Source organism: Portunus trituberculatus, chromosome 35, assembly GCF_017591435.1.
Source record: "Portunus trituberculatus isolate SZX2019 chromosome 35, ASM1759143v1, whole genome shotgun sequence".
In the NCBI taxonomy this organism is placed as follows: Eukaryota; Metazoa; Arthropoda; class Malacostraca; order Decapoda; family Portunidae; genus Portunus; species Portunus trituberculatus.
The window spans coordinates 13,766,030-13,787,159 of NC_059289.1; the positions used below are offsets into that span (position 1 = coordinate 13,766,030).

General features: G+C 46.2%; 1 protein-coding gene across 2 annotated transcripts in view; it reads right to left on the bottom strand.

The window, feature by feature from the left end:
- LOC123513336 (sodium- and chloride-dependent GABA transporter 1-like) overlaps positions 1-21,130 on the bottom strand; it is an 80,856-nt gene that overhangs the window by 20,559 nt on the left and 39,167 nt on the right. Inside the window, exons 1-3 of one of the 2 annotated variants that reach the window (XM_045270461.1) lie at positions 19,092-19,333; positions 12,204-12,689; positions 1,893-2,024 (exon numbers count right to left, since the gene is read on the bottom strand). In XM_045270461.1, coding sequence (XP_045126396.1) covers positions 1,893-2,024; positions 12,204-12,477 — 406 coding nt within the window. In that variant the 5' untranslated portion in view covers positions 12,478-12,689; positions 19,092-19,333. Of the gene's footprint in view, positions 1-1,892; positions 2,025-12,203; positions 12,690-19,091; positions 19,334-21,130 lie in introns of those variants that run through there. The other variant, XM_045270462.1, reaches the window with a different exon arrangement.

Sequence of the window (21,130 nt, forward strand, 5' to 3'; positions counted from 1 at the left end):
AGAAGAGGATGAGGGGAGAGAGGGGAAGGTGTGTTCAGCTTCCGGTAGGGTGACAGGGGGTGTATGGGGGATGGGATGCACACTGGGATGTAGAGAAGGGGTGTACTGAAGAGCAGGTGTATTGATCCCACACCAGGCAGCCTAACCTTGTGTATTTCTTCCCCTGGGAGATCCTCGTCCTTGTGTGTGTGTATGTGTGTGTGTGTGTGTGTGTGTGTGTGTGTGTGTGTGTGTGTGTGTGTGTGTGTGTGTGTGTGTGTGTGTGTGTGTGTGTGTGTGTGTGTGTGTGTGTGTGTGTGTGTGTGTGTGTGTGTGTGTGTGTGTAATCAAAATGTGTTCTCTCAATATGACAGTTAAGTAAGAGTACTTATGAATGACAGATACACACACACACACACACACACACACACACACACACACACACACACACACACACACACACACACACACACACACACACACAAAGACACACAAACAAACAAAAACCTAAGTTTACTTCGTGACTCCCTTTGTATATTTATGGACGTGTTCACATCAATATTCATGAAAATGTAAATTTTATGGATCTACCCAGACTTGGCCTAAATAGCGACCATAAACCATATAGTTTATTAAGGGGGCGACAAGGGACAGCCGAGCCAGCTAAGGGGGAAAGGTTGGCTGTGTGAAGATCGATGGTACTATCAAAACACGCTGATATTACAGGTGAAAAGGGGGCGATAGATTATCAAAGAACACAAAGGAACGTTCGCCTTTGGTATCCGACCTCATCTACTTTCCATTACATCGTACAGCTCATCACAAAGAGGCTCGGAAGGACTAAAAGATTGTGTTTATTCTTTCTGTGTTTGTTTGTGAGTCGCGTTACAAATTATTGGGAGGAGTGACAATGTTAGTGAAATGCATCAATTTAGACCCGTAGAGTTTATTCTTGTCATTTAATACAATGCTGTTGATCACGTGTGGGATTCGTGATCGTGAGCTGTATTCTTCTAGTAACAATTCAGTCCTCACGCAGCCCATGTAAAAAGAAGTTAAAGACCTCTCCGTACACCACACACTCCTATTCTCTCCCAGGCGTGATAGTAACTTTGGGTCATCAGTGAAAACCTTCGCGTTCTGAGCGGAGCGCCAAAGTAAGCTTGCAAATTGATAGCTAAGATGATGCTACCACTGAGTTAGGGTGTGTGTGTGTGTGTGTGTGTGTGTGTGTGTGTGTGTGTGTGTGTGTGTGTGTGTGTGTGTGTGTGTGTGTGTGTGTGTGTGTGTGTGTGTGTGTGTGTGTGTGTGTGTGTGTGTGTGTGTGTGTGTGTGTGTGTGTGTGTGTGTGTGTGTGTGTGTGTGTGTGTGTGTGTGTGTGTGTGTGTGTGTGTGTGTGTGTGTGTGTGAGGTGATTTAAGCTTCCTGGAGTGAGTGCGGCCTTAGGCATCAACCCAACCCCTCCCCGAACAACATTAGAAAAAAAAGTTTTGAAATTAGGTTTCTTCTAAAACTTTTTAAGACTTGAAGGATGCGCGAGAAAGAATGTCAACGTGTGAGTCGCTGCCTGTGAAGACTCCGCCCGAGCACCGCCACCTACAGCATTAAAAAAATATGATGGGGATGATGACGATGATGACACACATAAAGAGATATTGGTATTACTGTGATGAAAAGGGTGATGTTATTGTCATTACTATTACTATTATTGTTACTATTATTATTATTATCATTATTATTATTATCAATTAGTAGCAGTAGTAGCAGTGGTAGTAGTATATAGAAGAGTAGTAGTGGTAGCAGTAGCAGTAGTAACGAAAACACGAGTAGTATAAACAGTAAACATATCAAACTACAACTACCTCACTACATATAACAACGAATAACAAACATATAAAGACATGTGTACATACCCTTGAAGATGGGGCTGATTCTCCATACCGTAAGTCCTCCTGTGCCAAGGAACTGCCCCATGGACAACTCCAGGAAGAAGGTGGGTACCCCGCAGCAGAACACCGTCAACAGGTAAGGGATGAGGAAGGCGCCTGCAACACAGAGAAAACCAGCGTGAGAGAGAGAGAGAGAGAGAGAGAGAGAGAGAGAGAGAGAGAGAGAGAGAGAGAGAGAGAGAGAGAGAGAGAGAGAGAGAGAGAGAGAGAAGAGAGAGAGAGAGGAGAGAGAGAGAGAGAGGAGAAGAAGTTAGTAAGAGAAGAAAGTCAATCAGTAACGCAAAGAAGGAAAGAAGGAAGAGAAGCAGAAAGTAATAAAAAAAAAAAAAAGGAAAGAAGGAAGAGGAAGCTAAAATGTAAGAGTTAAAGGGAGGATGTAGAAGAGAAATATGAGAAAAAGTCCAGTGGTGTAATGTAATTCATAAACACACACACACACACACACACACACACACACACACACACACACACACACACACACACACACACACACACACCTGCCTCAAACAGGTAGGTATTGTTGTTAATTCCCAACAAACACAAGAAACGTCGTAATTACTCCCGGGAAACAGACGAGCGAGTGTTCCCGAGAGGAGGAGGAGAAAGAGGAGGAAGAGGAGGAGGAGGAGGAGGAGGAGGAGGAGGAGGAGGAGGAGGAGGAGGAGGAGGAGGAGGAGGAAGAAGAGGAGGAAGGAGAGTTGGTGGTCGTGGGGGTACAAATGCTTACATGAGTATAAATAGACCGTATATATGTACCACACGTTCTCTCTCTCTCTCTCTCTCTCTCTCTCTCTCTCTCTCTCTCTCTCTCTCTCTGTCTCACACACACACACACACACACACACACACACACACACACACACACACACACACACACACACACACACACACACACACACAATTTATTCCACAACTTTCTGTACTTTTTCAGGGTAAAAATGCGTATTAATGAATTATTTCCGACCGATATCGTGAATAATATTTTCGTACCACGCAAATTGTAGCTGCTGGACAGATAGACGGACAGACAGACACACACACAGACAGACAGACAGACAGACAGACAGACAGACAGACAGACAGACAGACAGACACACACACACACACACACACACACACACACACACACACACACACACACACACACACACACACACACACACAATCTACTCACTAACGATATATTCAGAAGAGGTCTCCAAATTTAGGTCAAAAAGGTCACACATGTAATCTACGAGGAATAGGAACGTGGAATGGAGGTTAGGAAGGTCAAGTGGCAATTAGAACGACGTATACAGTGTTGGAAGGAACCTTGGTACATAAATTACAGTACTGACGGAAAGATGAACTGTTACTGCAGAGACGAAAGTTAACCCACTGACTGCCACACCTTAGCTTGATATTGTTCCCTTTCATAAGTTTAGAAGAGAATTTTGAAAGACTACACTCACTACACTCAAGACAAAAGAAGTTATCGAGTTTCTAGTCAAGATTTCTGGTAGTTCAAGCTGAGGTTTAAATGCGTAAAAAATAGTTTAGAGTTGGTAAAAGAATAAAATTACTTATGCCTTCACTAGTCGAAAGGAATAAGGTAATGAGTACCCTGAAGATGGAAAGGAAGGCAGGGTTGCGTGAGGAAGGAAAAATGGAGATAAGGATGAGGTAATTTTGAAGGGAAAGGAATGAAAAGAAGGTAAAGGAGATGGTGCAGGGGTGGCATATTTCTCAAACAGGAAAGAGAGAATTGTCTACGGTAAAGAAAACGAGAGGAGAGACAAATATGATAAAAATGAAGAGGGAAAGGGGAAGAAACGGAAGGCTACAAGGGAGGGGGTAAGGAAATTAAAGAAAACCAGAGGAGAGACAATTATAGGAAAAAGCAACAAGGAAAGGGGAAGAAACGGGAGGATTACAAGGGAGGGAGTAAAAATGAGATGCTGAGCAGGAAAAAAGAGAACGCAGGAAGAGATAGTGAAAAGAGAATAAATAGCTCAGTTCAAATTAAGAGGAAGATTTGTTGTCTAAGAAAAGAAAACGAGGGAATTGAAAAGAAGAAAGGTGTAAGGAGAGGAGGGAGGGAAGGAAGGAACGTGTGAAAACGAAAGAAATCAAGTAAGGAATAAAGGATGAAAGGGAAGGCGGTAAAGGGGAAAGAGTTATGTATTGTGAAATAAATGAGAGAAGGACAAAACGAGATAGAAAGTGAATGAGGAAGGGAGGGAGATGGAACTGACGATAAGCGGCAAAGATACAAGGAAAGAGGAAAAGGGGAAAGGCGTTATGTACAGGGAAGAAAGAAGAGCAAGGGAGAAACGGAGAAGAGAAAGGAAAATTACCGGAAACACAGAGGGTCGGGTGAAACAACACTCGACACCACTCAAAACATCCTCAAGGCAGGTGAATAAATGTCAACACTCGAGTTCTCTTTGTCTTTCTCCCCATTTCCCTTTTTATATTTACTCTGTCAATTTAAGTTACACGGAAGCTCTTACTTAGCTCTACTCTGTGCTGCTGTTAAGTCCCAACCAATATGGAAAGGATTTTTATATGCAGATGAAGTGTTTGTAACATTTGTAGCTTGTCTTTATTTTTTTTTTTCGCTTTTAACCTCAGAAGAAGAAAAAAACATACTCTAAAGATTGTCCTTTTGTGTCATTTGATTGCTATTCTCTTTAAAAATCAGGACAAAAATTTAGTGTATACGTGTGTGTGTGTGTGTGTGTGTGTGTGTGTGTGTGTGTGTGTGTGTGTGTGTGTGTGTGTGTGTGTGTGTGTCTGTGTGTGACAGCCAGACGTTACCCTGTGTGTGAGCTCAGAGCTCATTATTTGATCTTCGGATAGGTCTGAGACCAGGCACACACACACACCGGGACAACAAGGTCACAACTCCTCGATTTACATCCCGTACCTACTCACTGCTAGGTGAACAGGGCTGTGTATCTGTGTGTGTGCCGTGTGTGTGTGTGTGTGTGTGTGTGTGTGTGTGTGTGTGTGTGTGTGTGTGTGTGTGTGTGTGTGTGTGTGTGTGTGTGTGTGTGTGTGTGTGTGTGTGTGTGTGTGTGTGTGTCGAGTAGATGGCTTCCACCACACGATCAATATTTTGTAATTAGGAAGAAGACCTACTCTCAGGAAAGAGCGGGAGGCGGAAACACAGGAAAACAAGAAGGAATGAAGGAAAACAAATACTATGAGAATGAAGAGGGATGAAAGAGATATGTAAAGAAAAGGACATAACAGAAGGATCACGAAATTTTAAACACAAGACAAAAGAAGGTACATGAAAAGAAGAAAAAAAGGCCCAGAGACAAGAGAGGACTGGAAAGAGGAAGAGGAAGACATGGAGAAGAGTACGAAAGATATAATAGGGAAAAAAGGAGAAAGAAGAAAGAGAGCTGGAGTACAAAATAAAAGGCATACAAAAACTTCGCCCTGTAGACGACTTTTGACAGGAAACCTCTTAACGTAGATGAGTCAAGACGAGGAGCAGGAAGAAAAGAGCATAGTCCTTACAGATGTTGAAGTGTGTGTGTGTGTGTGTGTGTGTGTGTGTGTGTGTGTGTGTGTGTGTGTGTGTGTGTGTGTGTGTGTGTGTGTGTGTGTGTGTGTGTGTGTGTGTGTGTGTGTGTGTGTGTGTGTGTGTGTGTGTGTGTTTGTGTGGGTTTACGAGCATCATTATATCATCTCTTCATTCCATTATGTCTATATTTCCCTCATCTTCATATTATTCAACGGAAGATTTCTATAATGAATACAAATTTCAATCTGCATAAACTGCTCACTTTTATTCATTCCTACTACCACAGCCTCTTCTTCTTCCTCCTCCTTTTCCTTTTCCTCTTCTCATTTTCCTCTTCATACTGACTTAATACCTCTTTTTTCATTTTTACTCCTCCTCTCTCTATAATCCTTCATCTCTCCCTATTTTCATCACTTCTCCCCCTCTTCTTCCCTCCTCCATTTCTCTCACCCTCTGTGTTCCCTGCGGCTCCACTATCTTCGTCTTCATTTATCATACTGAAACCTTTCCAATTGTCTGCCATCACCAGGCCCTTCTCTCCCTCCCCTCTCTCTGTAAGTGGTGGAGAGTGAAAAGTGACCGGCGCATCTTTCACACCTTCCGGCCTCACCCTCGTCTCCTTCCTGGTGCGAAAACAGAACGAATGACTGAATGATAAAAGAAAGCTGCATTAAATTTATATGATATTTCACGTCAGTTGGTGATTATGCAATAGGATAGTTGATACAGGATCGAGTTTCAGATGCAGTGCAGGTTATTGTAATTGGGCCAATGGGAAGGAAGTAGGGTAGTTGGATATACTCATAGATTGTATACATTGAAGTCCATAGAGTTTACCTGACCGGGGGACAATGAAGGCGGTTTTAATTAAGTGTTTGATTAGGAAACTTTTTTTTTAATAGACTCAGCTCATTTCTGTTCCGGCGGGCATAAATCAAAGCAATTGGCAGGCCTACACTATTCATCTTCTCGATTAACGATTCCAGGTGAAGTAGTCATCAATCTCAATATCCCCACTTGACTATTCCAATATTCCAGTACAACTATTCAAGTATCTCAATATTCCCATTCAATTAACGATTCCAGTATTCCCATTTTAACTATTCAACTTGATTCCAATATTCCCATTTAACTATCTAGCCAGCGATCCCAATATTCCCATTCCACTATTAAACTAGCGGTCCTAATCCTCCTGCCTAGTCATTGAAGTGAAGGCCCCGATACTCTCAATCCTCGCCAGCCAATTCGATGCTAGTGATCTCCCTGGGGACATGAATACGCATCGTGCACTCCACTTGTTTTATACGACTTTAAACGCTCGGGGTCCTCCATTTCGGCTTTCCGCTCCATTGACTACAGCCTGTCAATATAACTGGCTGAATAAGGACAACCGTACCGCCGTGTGTTCTCCGAGGCAGCAAGAGTCATTGTCAAAAGATGGAGCTTCGTTCTTATTGCGGAAAGAATCGGATTTAATTAAAGCGTGAGGCTCTGCTGGCTTGTTACATACTGTGTTTTTCTGTTTTTTTTCTCTTTGATATTTAATTGCTGGCTTTACAATACATTATTTGCTCAGCGAGAAAAGTTTGTATAAGGGATTACTACTACTACTACTACTACTACTACTACTACTACTACTACTACTACTACTACTACTACTGCTACTACTACTGTTACTACTACTACTGTTACTACTACTACTACTACTACTACTACTATTACTACTACTACAACTACTACCACTACTACAACTACTACTACTACTCCTACTGCTACTGCTACTGCTACTACTACTAACCCCAATTTCCTCTACCTAACCTATTTCTAACTTCTTCCTATTGAATGTTATATCCAATTCTCTGCAATAATCCTAGCTGCATTTACCAGAACAAGAAGAAATAAAGAATGATAAGCTAACATACACCATTTCAGCGATCCTTACTCTCTGCACACTCCTTAAATTTTGACATTGAGCGACCCTTCTCTCCAGTCTGGCTCTGTATTGCCAAGTTAAAAATGTTGCAGATGGTAACTGTACCAGCGGCCTAAGAGCGGCTGATGACACCTCTTAAATCTCTTCCTTTGCTCTTCTTCATCCTCTCTTCCTATTCCGTCCCGTGTTTCTCTCTCTCTCTCTCTCTCTCTCTCATCCCTCCCAGCTGCTGTTCACGTCTCCCATTACTTTTATACATAATCCTCCGTGTAACTGAGACACGCACACCCACTCTCACACGTACACGGATACCCACCCATCCACACCCACACCCACACACAGACACACACACACACACACACACACACACACACACACACACACACACACAGACAGACACACACACACTGCTAACATACAGACAGCGGTAGCAACAGGCTTGACATTAAGTCCTTCTACCTGCCAGAAAGACTAACGTGAAGAGGGCTGTTCCAGTATCTCTCTCTCTCTCTCTCTCTCTCTCTCTCTCTCTCTCTCTCTCTCTCTCTCTCTCTCTCTCTCTCTCAACAAGAGGAAGGAGGCAAATACCACGAGAGTGAGAGAGGATGAACGCTGCGGGAGGCTGAGCAGGAGGATCTCTTGCTCTCTCTCTGCTTTCATTCATCTCCGGGTCTTCAACCTCTCGTGTTCTGCATTACTATAACGCCTGAACCTTCCCTCACCTAGCGCTCCTCAAGGGCGTGCGTCGGAGAGGCGGCACACGGGGCAGCATCCTCCTCACGCAGCCTCAAGGATCGGTAAAATCATGTGAAGTCTCTGTGTCTCGATAAGCCAGCAACCCCGGTATGAATGACAGCGCCCGGGGGGTGAGGCTCTCGCTAATGGATGTATTCCGTTGGCTGGGACCTGCCTCAGCCCACCTCCTGCCTCACTCACTCACTCACTCACTCACTCATTCACTCACTTACTCACTCACTCACTCAGGCTGTCTTCCTCATCCCAGCATCAACCTCCCTGCCCCGTGTCCTGCCCTGTCCTGCCCAGCCGATCCCACCCCAGCCTTTCCTCATCGCACTTTACTCATTTCCCCTCACGCCAGCTTCCCTTCCCTCCCCTTCCCTCGCCTCGCCTCGCTTCGCCTCCTCCTTTTTCTCGCTGCTGCATGTTCATTGTTTTCTTGTCGGCGCCAGATTTACTTTTTTTGCAATTCTTGTATTCCGAGTTGGTTTTCATTTGTGTATCGTCACTTGTTGCTGAATACAATGCACTACTTTTACTGTTTCTACTTCGACTACTACTACTCTTATTTCTGTCACTTCTACCACTACTACTACTACTACTACTACTACTACTACTACTACTACTACTACTACTACTACTACTACTACTACTACTACTACTACTTCTACTAGTACTTCTACTACTACTACCACTACCACTATAAATACTACGACTACTACTATTGCACTCCTAACGCCACGACGACAAAATAATCAAACCGTGCACAAAAGACTCATAACAACGAAAACACACACACACACACACACACACACACACACACACACACACACACACACACACACACACACCTAGCGTCACCTTCTATCAAAACGCATAAGGCAGCCCTTTAAATCTGTACCTCCAGGTGGCTGCACAGGTAACGACCCTAACACACCTCCTTGTGCCTCCCTCCCTCTCTTCCTCTCTCCCTCCCTCTCTCCATCCCTGCTCCATAATTCTCAGAGGCAGGCGGTACGTTCAAGTCTCTGCAGTGAATTACCTCTCCTAGCCTTCCCATTGAAGAACACTATAAATTCTACTTGGCAGCCTTCCCTTGGACACACACACACACACACACACACACACACACACACACACACCTAGAATCTCAGCCAGTCAGGATCAAATGAGAGGAGTGTGAGTTGCTTGGTTTGTGTGTATGTGTGGAGACGTGAGGTTGTGAAGGGTAGGGTGTATTACAAAGACAGCGGTGTGTGTCTGGACGTTGTTTATCCACTCGTGATTGCATTAGAAAAGTGCATCGTGGTCTATTGTTGTTTTTACTTTCATTTATGTTTTTATTGTGGTTGCGGTTGCTGTGGTTGTTGTTGTTGTTGTTTTTGTTGTTGTTGTTATTATTTTAAGTTCTTGTGGTTATATATTATACGGAATGATGTTTTATGTGAGTATTAGTATTGTTTGACGGTGTAGGTGGTGTGTGTGTGTGTGTGTGTGTGTGTGTGTGTGTGTGTGTGTGTGTGTGTGTGTGTGTGTGTGTGTGTGTGTGTGTGTGTGTGTGTGTGTGTGTGTGTGTGTGTGTGTGTGTGTGTGTGTGAGTGTGTGCGTTTAACAGAATAGGAGCTGTCATCAACATTATACAATCGTTACGTAACTTTTGACTTACTGACGTTGCAAAATATATAAAAGTACAAATTGTCTCTATTTCCGTGTTGACTTGTCCTGAATGGTTAGGAAACACTCAGGTCTTCCACACGAAATAGCAAACTGCATCACCCTAGCCAGCCTCACACACGGACATTACACACACTGACAACCTATACACGACCAGCACTCACACACACACACACACACACACACACACACACACACACACACACACACACACACACACACACACATACGGGCGCGGGTTACTACCCTTATATGTTCACATTTCCCCGCGTTAGTGAAAATTACGTCCTCATTTTTAGTGGCCTAGTACTCTCTCTCTCTCTCTCTCTCTCTCTCTCTCTCTCTCTCTCTCTCTCTCTCTCTCTCTCTCTCTCTCTCTCTCTCTCTCTCTCTCTCCAGTCTGTCAATGTTATTTTTTTTTTTTCTTTATAGCTAAAAAGAAAATTTTCCTCGCCTGACTACTTACAGTTACATCTCGCCTCATGCAAGCTGGTATTCTAGATCTCCCTCTCTCTAGGCCTCCATGGACCCACAGCTCTCCCTCCCCCTTCTCCTTCTCCTTCCTCTTTCCACTCTTGGTCCCACGCACCTGGGTATTATTGTTAGCAGCCTTTCTCTTTCTCTCTCCTTGTGGGCCTTGTTAATTCGCGCAGTAAATTCAGCGGAAAACTTACAATTACTGGATGCAGGTGTTTCTCTTCTCCCCATTTTCCTCTCCTTGCACGCTCGATACCTCCTTTGGGTGCCGTTCCTAAACTTTTCTAAATAAAAGCGACCGCCGTTACACTCCCTTGCGTAAACTTCCTGGGCCTCACACGCCGCCGCCTTGCCTTGAAGTTCTGCACGTTTGCTTGATAGAAGGTTCTCTCTGTCAAGCATCACACCGCCACTCCGCTTCAATCGTCACTTGTTGTGAGATGGAGCCCACGCGAGGTTGGTTTTTGAGTGCATGTGGAGAGCAAGAGTAACTGTGTCAGCTGAATGGAAAATATCTTAACCGAAAGTCTAAAGAGTCGGAGAGGGAGTTGCTTCGCTCATTGCTAGACATATTCCGAAGGTTTTACAGCTGAGTGAGTTTTACTGTGAAGTGTGGACGAGTGAGTGGAATTTTACACTTGTTTTGGTGTGAGTAACTGGAGTGAAACAATTAAGCCTAAGAGAAGTTAACGTCCTCTTATGGGGGTGGGGGTGGCTCAGTACTAAGGAGCTTCAATGAGGGAGGAATGTTGTAGTTTTTTTTGTCATGGGAACTTAGGCGAGGAATCTTATTGGGTAAGAGTGACCGTGGGGGCATCCAGGCGGAAGGGTGTGGGCAGCAGCCTCCTAAGTAGCCGGAAGCCGAGCGTCAGGCCGGCACGGAAGGCTGACGCGGGATGTAGGGTAGGAAGCATCCGTCACGGCGTCAGCTCGGTGTCAGCCGCCAATTGTCCCTTACCGGCACTAACGCCTCTCTTCCCCGCACCGTCCCGCGCCGCCGCTGACCACTACCTTACCACCCATCCCTCCCTCCCTCCATCTCTCACCCCAGCGTCGTTGCTGGTTCCGCCTCCCTCTGTCTAAGGAACCTGTTGGCACTCACCCCGATGCGGAAAAAGCCAATAACGGAAATGGAAACAAGTGCCTCAGCCTAAACAGCCTTTGTAGAGATCACCTCAGATCCGTGTTGTGTTTGTTGCAAGTTTTCATCATCACCACCCACTGGAGAGAGAAAAAAAATAGTTTATATCTATTTTATGTTGGGAGCAGAAGCCCGCCCCTTACCTCCCTCCCTCCCTGCCTCTTTCTCTCCTTCAGCCTCCCGTCCGTGGTCGCCTTGAGTCTGTGTGTGACAGGAACCGATGTTTTCCATCCACCCTTTTTCACCGCCGGAATATTCTAAACTTTCTCTTATTCTTTTTTATATATTTTTATGTCCTTCGCTGAAATTCTTTCCACGACACAAAAACTCAACGCGTCGTCGTTATCTTTACATTTTTATCCTTTCGTTGGAAGTTATTAAAGTGTTGGATAGCCCCAGCCCGACACTCAGTGTCGGTCTAACAGATTCAGATTATTCTTAAGAACAATCTGAAGGAAATCGCGCCGCAGAGAACACTCAAGGTGCGATACCACTCAGCAAGATCGAGTCGGGGTGAGGTAATGATCGACTGGATTCCTCCTTTCACCGCGGCTTAGCGCTTTGCTTTAAGGATAATCAAGGTAACTACAAGTGTTCCTTTGTTATTAGCCAGAGTGCACGGCGAGTGGCGCGGACCGGCGGAGGCTAAACTAAGCTGCGTGTCATATACCCTCAGTGGTCACTTATACATATTTACGACTTATCTCTCTCTCTCTCTCTCTCTCTCTCTCTCTCTCTCTCTCTCTCTCTCTCTCTCTCTCTCTCTCTCTCTCTCTCTCTCTCTGCAGTACTCACCGCCGCCGTTCTTGTAGCAGAGGTAAGGGAAGCGCCACACGTTGCCGATACCGATGGCGTTACCGACTAGAGAAAGAATAAAGTCCAAATGGTTGCTCCAGGTGCCTCGTAGGGCCGTCTCGGGGTCCAGGCCCTTGGGTTGAACGGCGGCATCGTTGGGCGTCTGCGGGAGCGAGGTACCATTGAGGCCGTACTGCGTCATCTCTAGCCCTCCGCCTTCGCCGCCGCCTCCTCCCCCTGCAGCTTTCGCCTTGTTTTTCTCGTCTCCCTCCATGGCGGGCTGTGGGCTGCTGTCCTCGTTGGTAATGGTGGCGCTGAGTGGTGCAGGCGGTGGTGACGCGTGCGGTGTGCGGGTTCGGTGCTGGTCGAGGTGACAGCGAAGCCCTACTGCATGCAAGTGGTGGTGGTGGTGATGGTGGTGGCGGTGCTGGCGGAGGTCGTGTTAGTGTCGGTGGTGGTGGTGGTGGTGGTGTTCTTCACTCGCTCCTGTAAGACAAAATTCAAGTCGTTAAGCCTAATTAAGAGTGCTATTATTCACACTACCAGCACTAATATCCAGTAATTCAACCTCTTGCTTGATCTCAATTAAGAAACACAAAATCGAAAACACAAGTCATAAAAAGCAAACAGACGAGTCAGCAAGATCACCACAAACACACGGCAGATCTTCAACAACTTCCAATAGCGGGTAGTGGATGAGAAACACTAGACACCACTAGTAAGCATGAGGGACTTCCGCAGTGGCCTGACATCTTCCTCTTCCTCCTCTTCCTCCTCTTCCTCCTCCTCCTCCTCCTCCTCCCACCCTGGCAAGCGTCACCCACAATCAGCTTTTCCTGCCTGCGTCCTTTATCCTCCGTCCTGCAGGGAAAAGGTACAGTCGAGGAGGCTCCGTCTGCCCCAAATGGACCCAAGCTGCTTAACCCCACGTTGTCTCGGCGCATACATACCAAACATCAGCCTCCTCTTATAGAAAACGCGCAAGAAAACATCGTGTCTTTACCAAGACTTACTATTAAGACCAATACTTCAGTTTGCTGTTCATGTAGTGTTGTTCCTCTCCCCGCTCTCGTCCCGTAACCCTGTACCGCTCAATGACAGCCGCTACACAACTCAACTCCCTCCTCTCTCTCCTCCCTCTCTTCCCCTCGTTCCTAAAAGTCTGCTGGCCGATATAAAATTGGTCCGTTTTGTTTCTCTTTGTCAGGTGAGGTCGAAGTACTATTTTTGTCCAGATGGCAGTGTGCCCTTAGGCGTGCAAGAGGCGGAAGAAGAGGAAGAAAATGAAGGTTAAAAAAAAAAAAAAAAAAAAAAAAAAAAAACAAAGAGATGTTAGTATACAGATGGGAAGCCGTTGTGTGCGTAGATAAGGAACACAAAAGACGAATATCAGAGGAAAGGAAGACGATGCGAGGTAGTAAAGGGAACAAGAAGGCGATGAAAGGAGAAGACTGAGGAAGAGGCGAACCAGCCGGCACTCTCAGCACCAGCAGAGAGATAAGACAACCTCGCAGCGCCACAACCACACACTTCCAGTCCTCACCACGAAACCATTCAGTTCCGTACGAGCGAGCAGGAATCGAATCAATACGCCATAAATCATCCGCCACAGCAAAGCGACTCCTCGATCACGACCAAGACCAAACATGACGGAGGCAAAGGAGCAAGTTTACGTCTCGCGCGCGTGACGCATTTATCGCGAGACTCCGGGAGGGGAATGCGGTTGTGTAAATACGAGTAAAGGGAAGGCAAGGGGATAGGAATGGGTTATGATATAGGAGTAATTGATATTTCTTTGGTGCTTTCTTTACGGCGTAAGTTGGAAAGAATATTGTATTACGGACGTGAAATAAAGAAAATATTGAAATAGTGGTAAAAACAAAGATAAAGATCCTTCATATATCTCTCTCAGTTAAGTGTGTTTAGTAACTTCCCTTAACATTTCACATATACAAAAAAAGTGAACATTGCGTTTAGGAGAAGCTACAACATCCAAAAACCAAACTCTTTCGTACGCATGCTCACAAACAACTAATGGATTGATTAAGTGATTGATTGAATTATTAACCTAATGACGACACAACAACAAGATCATTTCCCTATCATGTAACGCGAATACTCACAAAAAAACCGGCTCCAATTTAGAATAAAAAGCAACTTGACACTAAAAAATATCTAACACCTAAGAGTAAAAAGAATATTAACGATGAGGTGGAGGAAACAACTGCCACTCTCATGATCTTATTGTCAATTCAGCGCAAAGGATCAGTCACTACAAGATCCAGTACACGAGCGGCAGCGGATCCTCTCCTTCAGCCTGTCCCCCACCCTGCCGCTGAGGAAGAACTGCAGGTCACCCCGGGAGGCAGCGCGGCTCTTGTTTTATCTCCTCCAGTGGCTGCTTCCTCCTCAGCCTCAGTCTCTTCCTATTTGTTTTTATGAATGACTACGTTCCTTGTCCTCTTCTTCTTGTTCCACCTCATTGCTGCCTTTTATTCCTTCTCATCTCTCCATCTCCTGCAGTCTCCTCTCATTCCTCCAGTTTCTCCTCATTCCCTTTCTACCAGTCATCCTCTTTCATTTTAATAGTCATTCTCTCTCGTCCCTTGTTCTCGTTTTCCTGTTCTGTCTCTTTGTTGGCTTTCATTCCATTTCATTCACATATTCTCCTCATTTTTTTTCTTAAGTGCTATCGTCTCACTCTCATTGTTCGTCTTTTCCTCTTCCCTCTTCTCATTTTATTTCGTTGCTGTCATTTTCTTTTCTCCCGTCTCTCTCTCTCTCTCTCTCTCTCTCTCTCTCTCTCTCTCTCTCTCTCTCTCTCTCTCCTCTCTCTCTCTCTCTCTCTCTCTCTCTCTCTCTCTCTCTCTCTCTCTCTCTCACTAATCTTCATTCCCTTCCTTCAGATTGCCTCTCTCTCCTCTCACCTCATACATCACACGACAACCAACTATCCTTGCTAGACCTCCTTCTCTCCTCTTCATTACCATTCCTCATCATTCTCCATAACTGGTGACCGTCTGCTCTCTTCCTTTATAGCCCTTTCCACTCCACTGATCCTCTTCTTCCTTCCTCCGCGTGCCCCTGCCCTACCCCTGCCCTGCCCTGCCCTGGCCTGCCGTTCCCCTTCCTCCATCACTGGTTCTTCCTCTTCCTCCTTCCCTTGGGCATCAGCGGCCGAGCTCCGAGGTGGAACGGCCAAGTCCATTAATGTCAGGTCAAATAACCTCGTTCCGCTGTAATTCCTGAGCGCCGTCATGCCAGGAGCGACAGGAGAGAGGGACGGGAGAGGGATGGGAGAGGGACGGGAGAGGAGGGAGGGAAGAGAGGTGGTAAAGGGACAAGCAGGTTACATTACACGCAACTATTCCTCCAGAGCACAAGTTGAAGTATTTACCGCGCCATCCCGCCATCCCGCCCTCCCCGCGCCCTCCTCATACCATCAGCCGCTGCCACCCTCTCCACCCTCCCCTCCTTGAGCCCTCACGCCTTGTAATAATAATTAACGTAAATCTAGCTTGTCTCCTCCCTAAAAAGACGCGGAACAGACGTAAACCATTAAAGAATGACACGCCATCTTGCATTACATCACACACTCACACAAAAAAAAGGGGAGGGAGTAAAAAAAAAGGTGCGTTAAGAAATATAAGGTAAAAAAAAAAGTTAATTTCACGTAACCTGACACCAGAGAGAAGACGTTCCCAGGCAGACGACAGAGAAACAAAAACAGGAGCGATGAACGGCCCCGAAAAAGAGGAACTGGCGAACGTAACACGGTGTTAAGAAAGGCGCGGCAAGGAGGTGGCGATGAAGGGCGCTTTTCACGGTGAGCACAAGGGCGTTTCGGTCTTCTGAGAGGTCGTGAAATACCTTCTTAATGCCCCGATCGGACAAGATAATAAGGTTTATCCTGTTAGAGCAATTACCAACACACTGGATAGGAAGAGGAGAGGGGGTAGATAGGAGAGAGAGAGAGAGAGAGAGAGAGAGAGAGAGAGAGAGAGAGAGAGAGAGAGAGAGAGAGAGAGAGAGAGAGAGAGAGAGAGAGAGAGAGAGAGAGAGAGAGAGAGAGAGAGAGAGATTATAAAAGGAAGGGAAGAAAAAGAAAAACAGTCCAACGAAGAAACAACAATTGAAGGACAAAAAGCGCAAAAACTATACAAAACACAACAAAACAAGAAAGAACGAGATGAAAACATACAGGCAGGTGATCAAATAGTGCATAATGAATTTACAAGGGCAATTCGGCAGTTAGTTACAATAGTTAGCTGTAGTTTGAATGGTTCACGTTGCCACCTGCATCCTCTCATCTCCCCCTTTCCTCCCTATTAGTTATTCCTGCTACCCATCACTGCGTAACCTATTTCTGTCTCACACTTGCCCATCTGTCTGCCGATGTGCTTGTATTCATACGTGGTAACTGACGTGAGGATAAATTAATTTTCTTTCGTGATTTGTATGTATTTCTTTTCATGGTTATTTGTCTATTTAGTTATTTATTCATTTTTCTTACTTCATGGATTTATGCAAGTTGATTTTTTTTTCTCTCCTTTATATTGGGAGTTAGTTTAATTTCTCTCTCTCTCTCTCTCTCTCTCTCTCTCTCTCTCTCTCTCTCTCTCTCTCTCTCTCTTACACACACACACACACTACAAGCCACACATCCAGACACTTATCCCCTTCTATTCCGTCCCTCAGTTTACCACATCTGCACTCCACTAACAAACTCATCAACGCTCAAATACTCCACTAACCATCTTGTCCACCAAATCCACTCACTTACCACCTCACTCATCCACTCACTTCACCCCCAACACTATCTAAACACCCTCCTAAATGGCTCTTCCGTTCTTCGCTCAGCCTTCCCTTTTTAAGCGGTTCCCAACAGGTCGCCGGGCCCCTGGGAGGACAAGAATCGCAGTACTGGCTTACTGACTGCCTTTCAACCCCTTCACTGACACAAAGTAAGAGGAAAGATAGTCTGGTTTGTAAGGGAAGGTCATGGTGTGTGTGTGTGTGTGTGTGTGTGTGTGTGTGTGTGTGTGTGTGTGTGTGTGTGTGTGTGTGTGTGTGTGTGTGTGTGTGTGTGTGTGTGTGTGTGTGTGTGTTTGTAGGGAAAGGAGAGGATATGCACCTAATGTGTTAAATAGCGACATTTGATATGGGTTTTACAATACAGCATCTCTCTCTCTCTCTCTCTCTCTCTCTCTCTCTCTCTCCCGTTACGTCACAGGCCTCGTAGCAAAATGTGAAGGATCAGTGGGTGTCAGACTAAGCGCATCCACCCCTAAGAGGGCTGCCTTGCCGACACCCATTAAGAGCGGCAAGACAGTCTGGCTGCCTCACACGTCTCCATTACCGCCGCCGCCGAGAGGGTTGCGGCCGGCGAGCGCTTAGTGTTAATTGCATGAAACGAACTCACTTCCAGAATAACATTAGAGGATTATACAACCATATGGGGGGATTTGTTTGAGGGGAAAGAGAGAGAGAGAGAGAGAGAGAGAGAGAGAGAGAGAGAGAGAGAGAGAGAGAGAGAGAGAGAGTAGTAGTAGTTTGTATATGATGCTGAGAAGTTTAAGGAACCATAGACAGATGAGCAATGAAACAAAAATTGTGACGAGATGATGCTATCTAACGTGAAGATTCTCATGGCGGAAGTGAAGATACGGGTACCCTCTTTCCTCACACGCTCTTTAAACCTCAAGTCACTTTGATCTCCACGTCATGCTTCGAGAACAAATATCTAAACAACTATCAGGATTCACCAGCACGCCTTCCGGTGACGGTCATGATCATATATGTGGAAACTTAGGTGCCGTTAGTAAAGGGTCAAGGAACAAAGGTCAGCCTCCCACGAGCAGGCCAGGTGGTGTTCCTGATTGATTAACAAAAAAAAAATAGGTTAAGAATATCAAGGAGGGAGTCTCAAAGGAGAGAATGTGGCTCAAAAAAAGAAATGGTGAAGGGTGTGTAAGTAAAGCATCAGGAGATCTATTTAAATTCAGTGTCATGAGGGCAAGGAGGAGTAACAGGTGGTGGCGGGGTGCTGGTGGCAGCGGCGGCGGTGGTAGTGGTAGTAGTGATAGTAGTAGTGGCGGCGGCTGCCGCGGCTGCGCGTTGTAAATAATAGTGAGCAACACGTGTTGGGCAACTGCTGGATCGCGTGGCGCCCCGGGACGCTGGATAATTAAGTAGCTGGTTCTTGTTCATGAGGTCGATTCTGTTTCTGTTTTCACTCTGACGACAAGTGTTCTAATCTTGAGGAGTTTTAAGGTGGAATAAAAGCTGTGACGGAAATACTTATTTTTTTTCTGCCATGTTTCAACGCAGCGGTATTGCTCTCGGAGGGAATACAACACGATGAGTCTTGCAATGGAATACGAACAGCTGTGAGCCTGACGTGGCGGCATGAGAGCCGGAAATAATGAATCTTCTTCAAAGTGTTAGTCACCAAGGCCAATGGGTTCCCGTAAGTTCGTTTGATATTTGCCAATGACACTGGACTTCACAGTGCATCCAGGACTGACTATGAATTAGACAAAAGCAAGGCAAATAACTGCGGATGAAGAGGTCAGGATTTCGGGGTCCCACCATCACCCTGTCAGCTGCAGCGCAACTTGTCGGCGCCCCAGACTCATCTGGATGAGCTGCAGCTCACATATGTCTGTCAGTCCACTCATGTCTTACCGTGGCAGATAAACATGATCACCTGGCAGTATAAATACTGTTTCCTTATACGTCTACATACGTGTAGTCAGTGTGGCGTCAGCGCTGCAGCATAATCTGGGAATCTTTGGTGATCACTTGATCAGCTGACAAGGAGGTACCCGAATAACCTCTCTCTTCGTCGGCGCGGGAGGCCCTCGTCAGGCACTATGCGATACTCACATGGGCGGCGAGTGTCGATGGGTGGGGACAGCGGCGGGTTCACTCGTGGACACCAGAGTCCGCATGTATGCTAAAGTCTGTATGCTAGAGTCTTTGGCGTCACTATTGCGGGGGTGCACGAGGGGCACGGCGGGGTGGCACTGTACTCCTCCTTCCTTGGCTATGTCTCCAGTCATGCACTGTCCCCGCGCGCCTCCTGGGCCAACCTACCCACTAGAAGTGCCAACACACACTAGGCACTCGGAGGGTTCCAAGCCCAGGCCCACCGTGGCATCCCTCGGCCCCAGATGAAGAGGACCAATCACGCACCGAGTTGCCACCGCCTACCCAATGAGATTCCGGCATCACTCAAAGGACGCCATCAGCCTATCGGGCCATGACAAGCCGGGACACACTGAAGGAAGAACGAGCATTACCGACAATAATGAGCTGCTCCCTCGTTCCAGCCGCAGGTGAAGGGAAAGGCCTCGCCAGACGACCAGGCCGCTCAAGGGTCTCTCTGGAGGCGGCGGGCAGGACGCTGAAGCCGGGCGCGGGCGGATGGGCGAGGTGGAGGGGGCGGTGTGGGCGGTAAGTGAGACTTCCCGTATAACCTCAACCATTCTATGACCTGCGCCCCTCGCCTGCTTCCCGCCCTCCTCTTCCCCCGCTACATTCCTCCCACCACCACCACCAACACCACTTCTACCACCACTACCACCACCACCTCTACGTCCCGCCACCCATCCACTTCCACCACCTCGCTAAGTCTCACTGCCACCCAAATACATCGACATAATGACCACTCGCCAGCCACGTCGATCTCTCTCCTCCATCACCACTGACAAGAACACTCCCTCACTACAAGTCTTGGGATCTATTTCTCTCCGAACGCACTACTTCTGTTTTTCCTTTAGCTTCCTCACCATTACCGTACAGACTAAACCACCACATTCCACTACCATTATCGTGACCCAGTTCCCGTCGTCCTCCTCTCTACCACTATACGGACGGTACTTCCTCTACTCCACCACTGAGCGCCGGTCCTAAGCACTTCCTCCCTCACACGACTCTCCCCTCGCACCACCCAGCTTTGCCCGTCCTCCTTCAGCAGCGCCATATGATCTCGTTGCTGCGATCCATTAAAATGATTAATCTATCGTCTCCTGTCTATTTTTCTTCTGTGCTTAACGAAAAGTAATCATATAAAATTGGAAATAGTGATGTAAACAATAAAGAAAAGTAAGGAAATTATAATTCAACAAGACAGTCGATAAAAAAACACGAAGAAACAAGGAAAATATATAAAAAAGACAAGAATCGTAGTATAACGTATTTCTTAACTTCATTACTCCGACGCGTTTCCATATTCATTCTGCTTACCATTTGGTGATTTTATACAGCTTCAGAAACTCATGTGGGAGATTGAAATAGTGAAGACTGTGGCCAGTAATCTTCTGACCTCCATAGGCCCTTCCTGATGTCAATGAAATGGTCTAATCGTACACAAATCTCAAGGTAAATAATGTCCCAGTATTGAAGGGGTTAAACAGCTGTACGCATACCCACCTACCAATCCACACACACACACACACACACGCACATACTCGCAATCGTAAGTCCATGTAGAGGTAATGTTTTAAAGTGAACTCATGAATTGGTACACCTTCTGCGGATCGTGTCCAGACCAGAGCACCTCCCGACGCCCCTCCCGCTGGCCTCCCGCGATGCGTCCTGCGGTGAATTGACTTGCTTTGTTCACGAGTTAGAGTGTTTAGTGCTTCCAATGGTGACCCGACATGGCTATCCTCTTCCTCTTAAGTATATCTGATTTTTCCTTCCTTCCCTCGCTTCCTCCCTTACCACGTTCTCTCTCTCTCTCTCTCTCTCTCTCTCTCTCTCTCTCTCTCTCTAACGGAGATGGAAGAGGCACTGTCTTCCTCTAAACTTTAAGAGACATTCCTCCACTTGCTTCCTTTCCTCCACCATTTCTTTTCTCCACTGGTTAGGATGCCACCTCGTCCACGTAAAAGTAAGAAGCACAACACGAAGTAAATAAA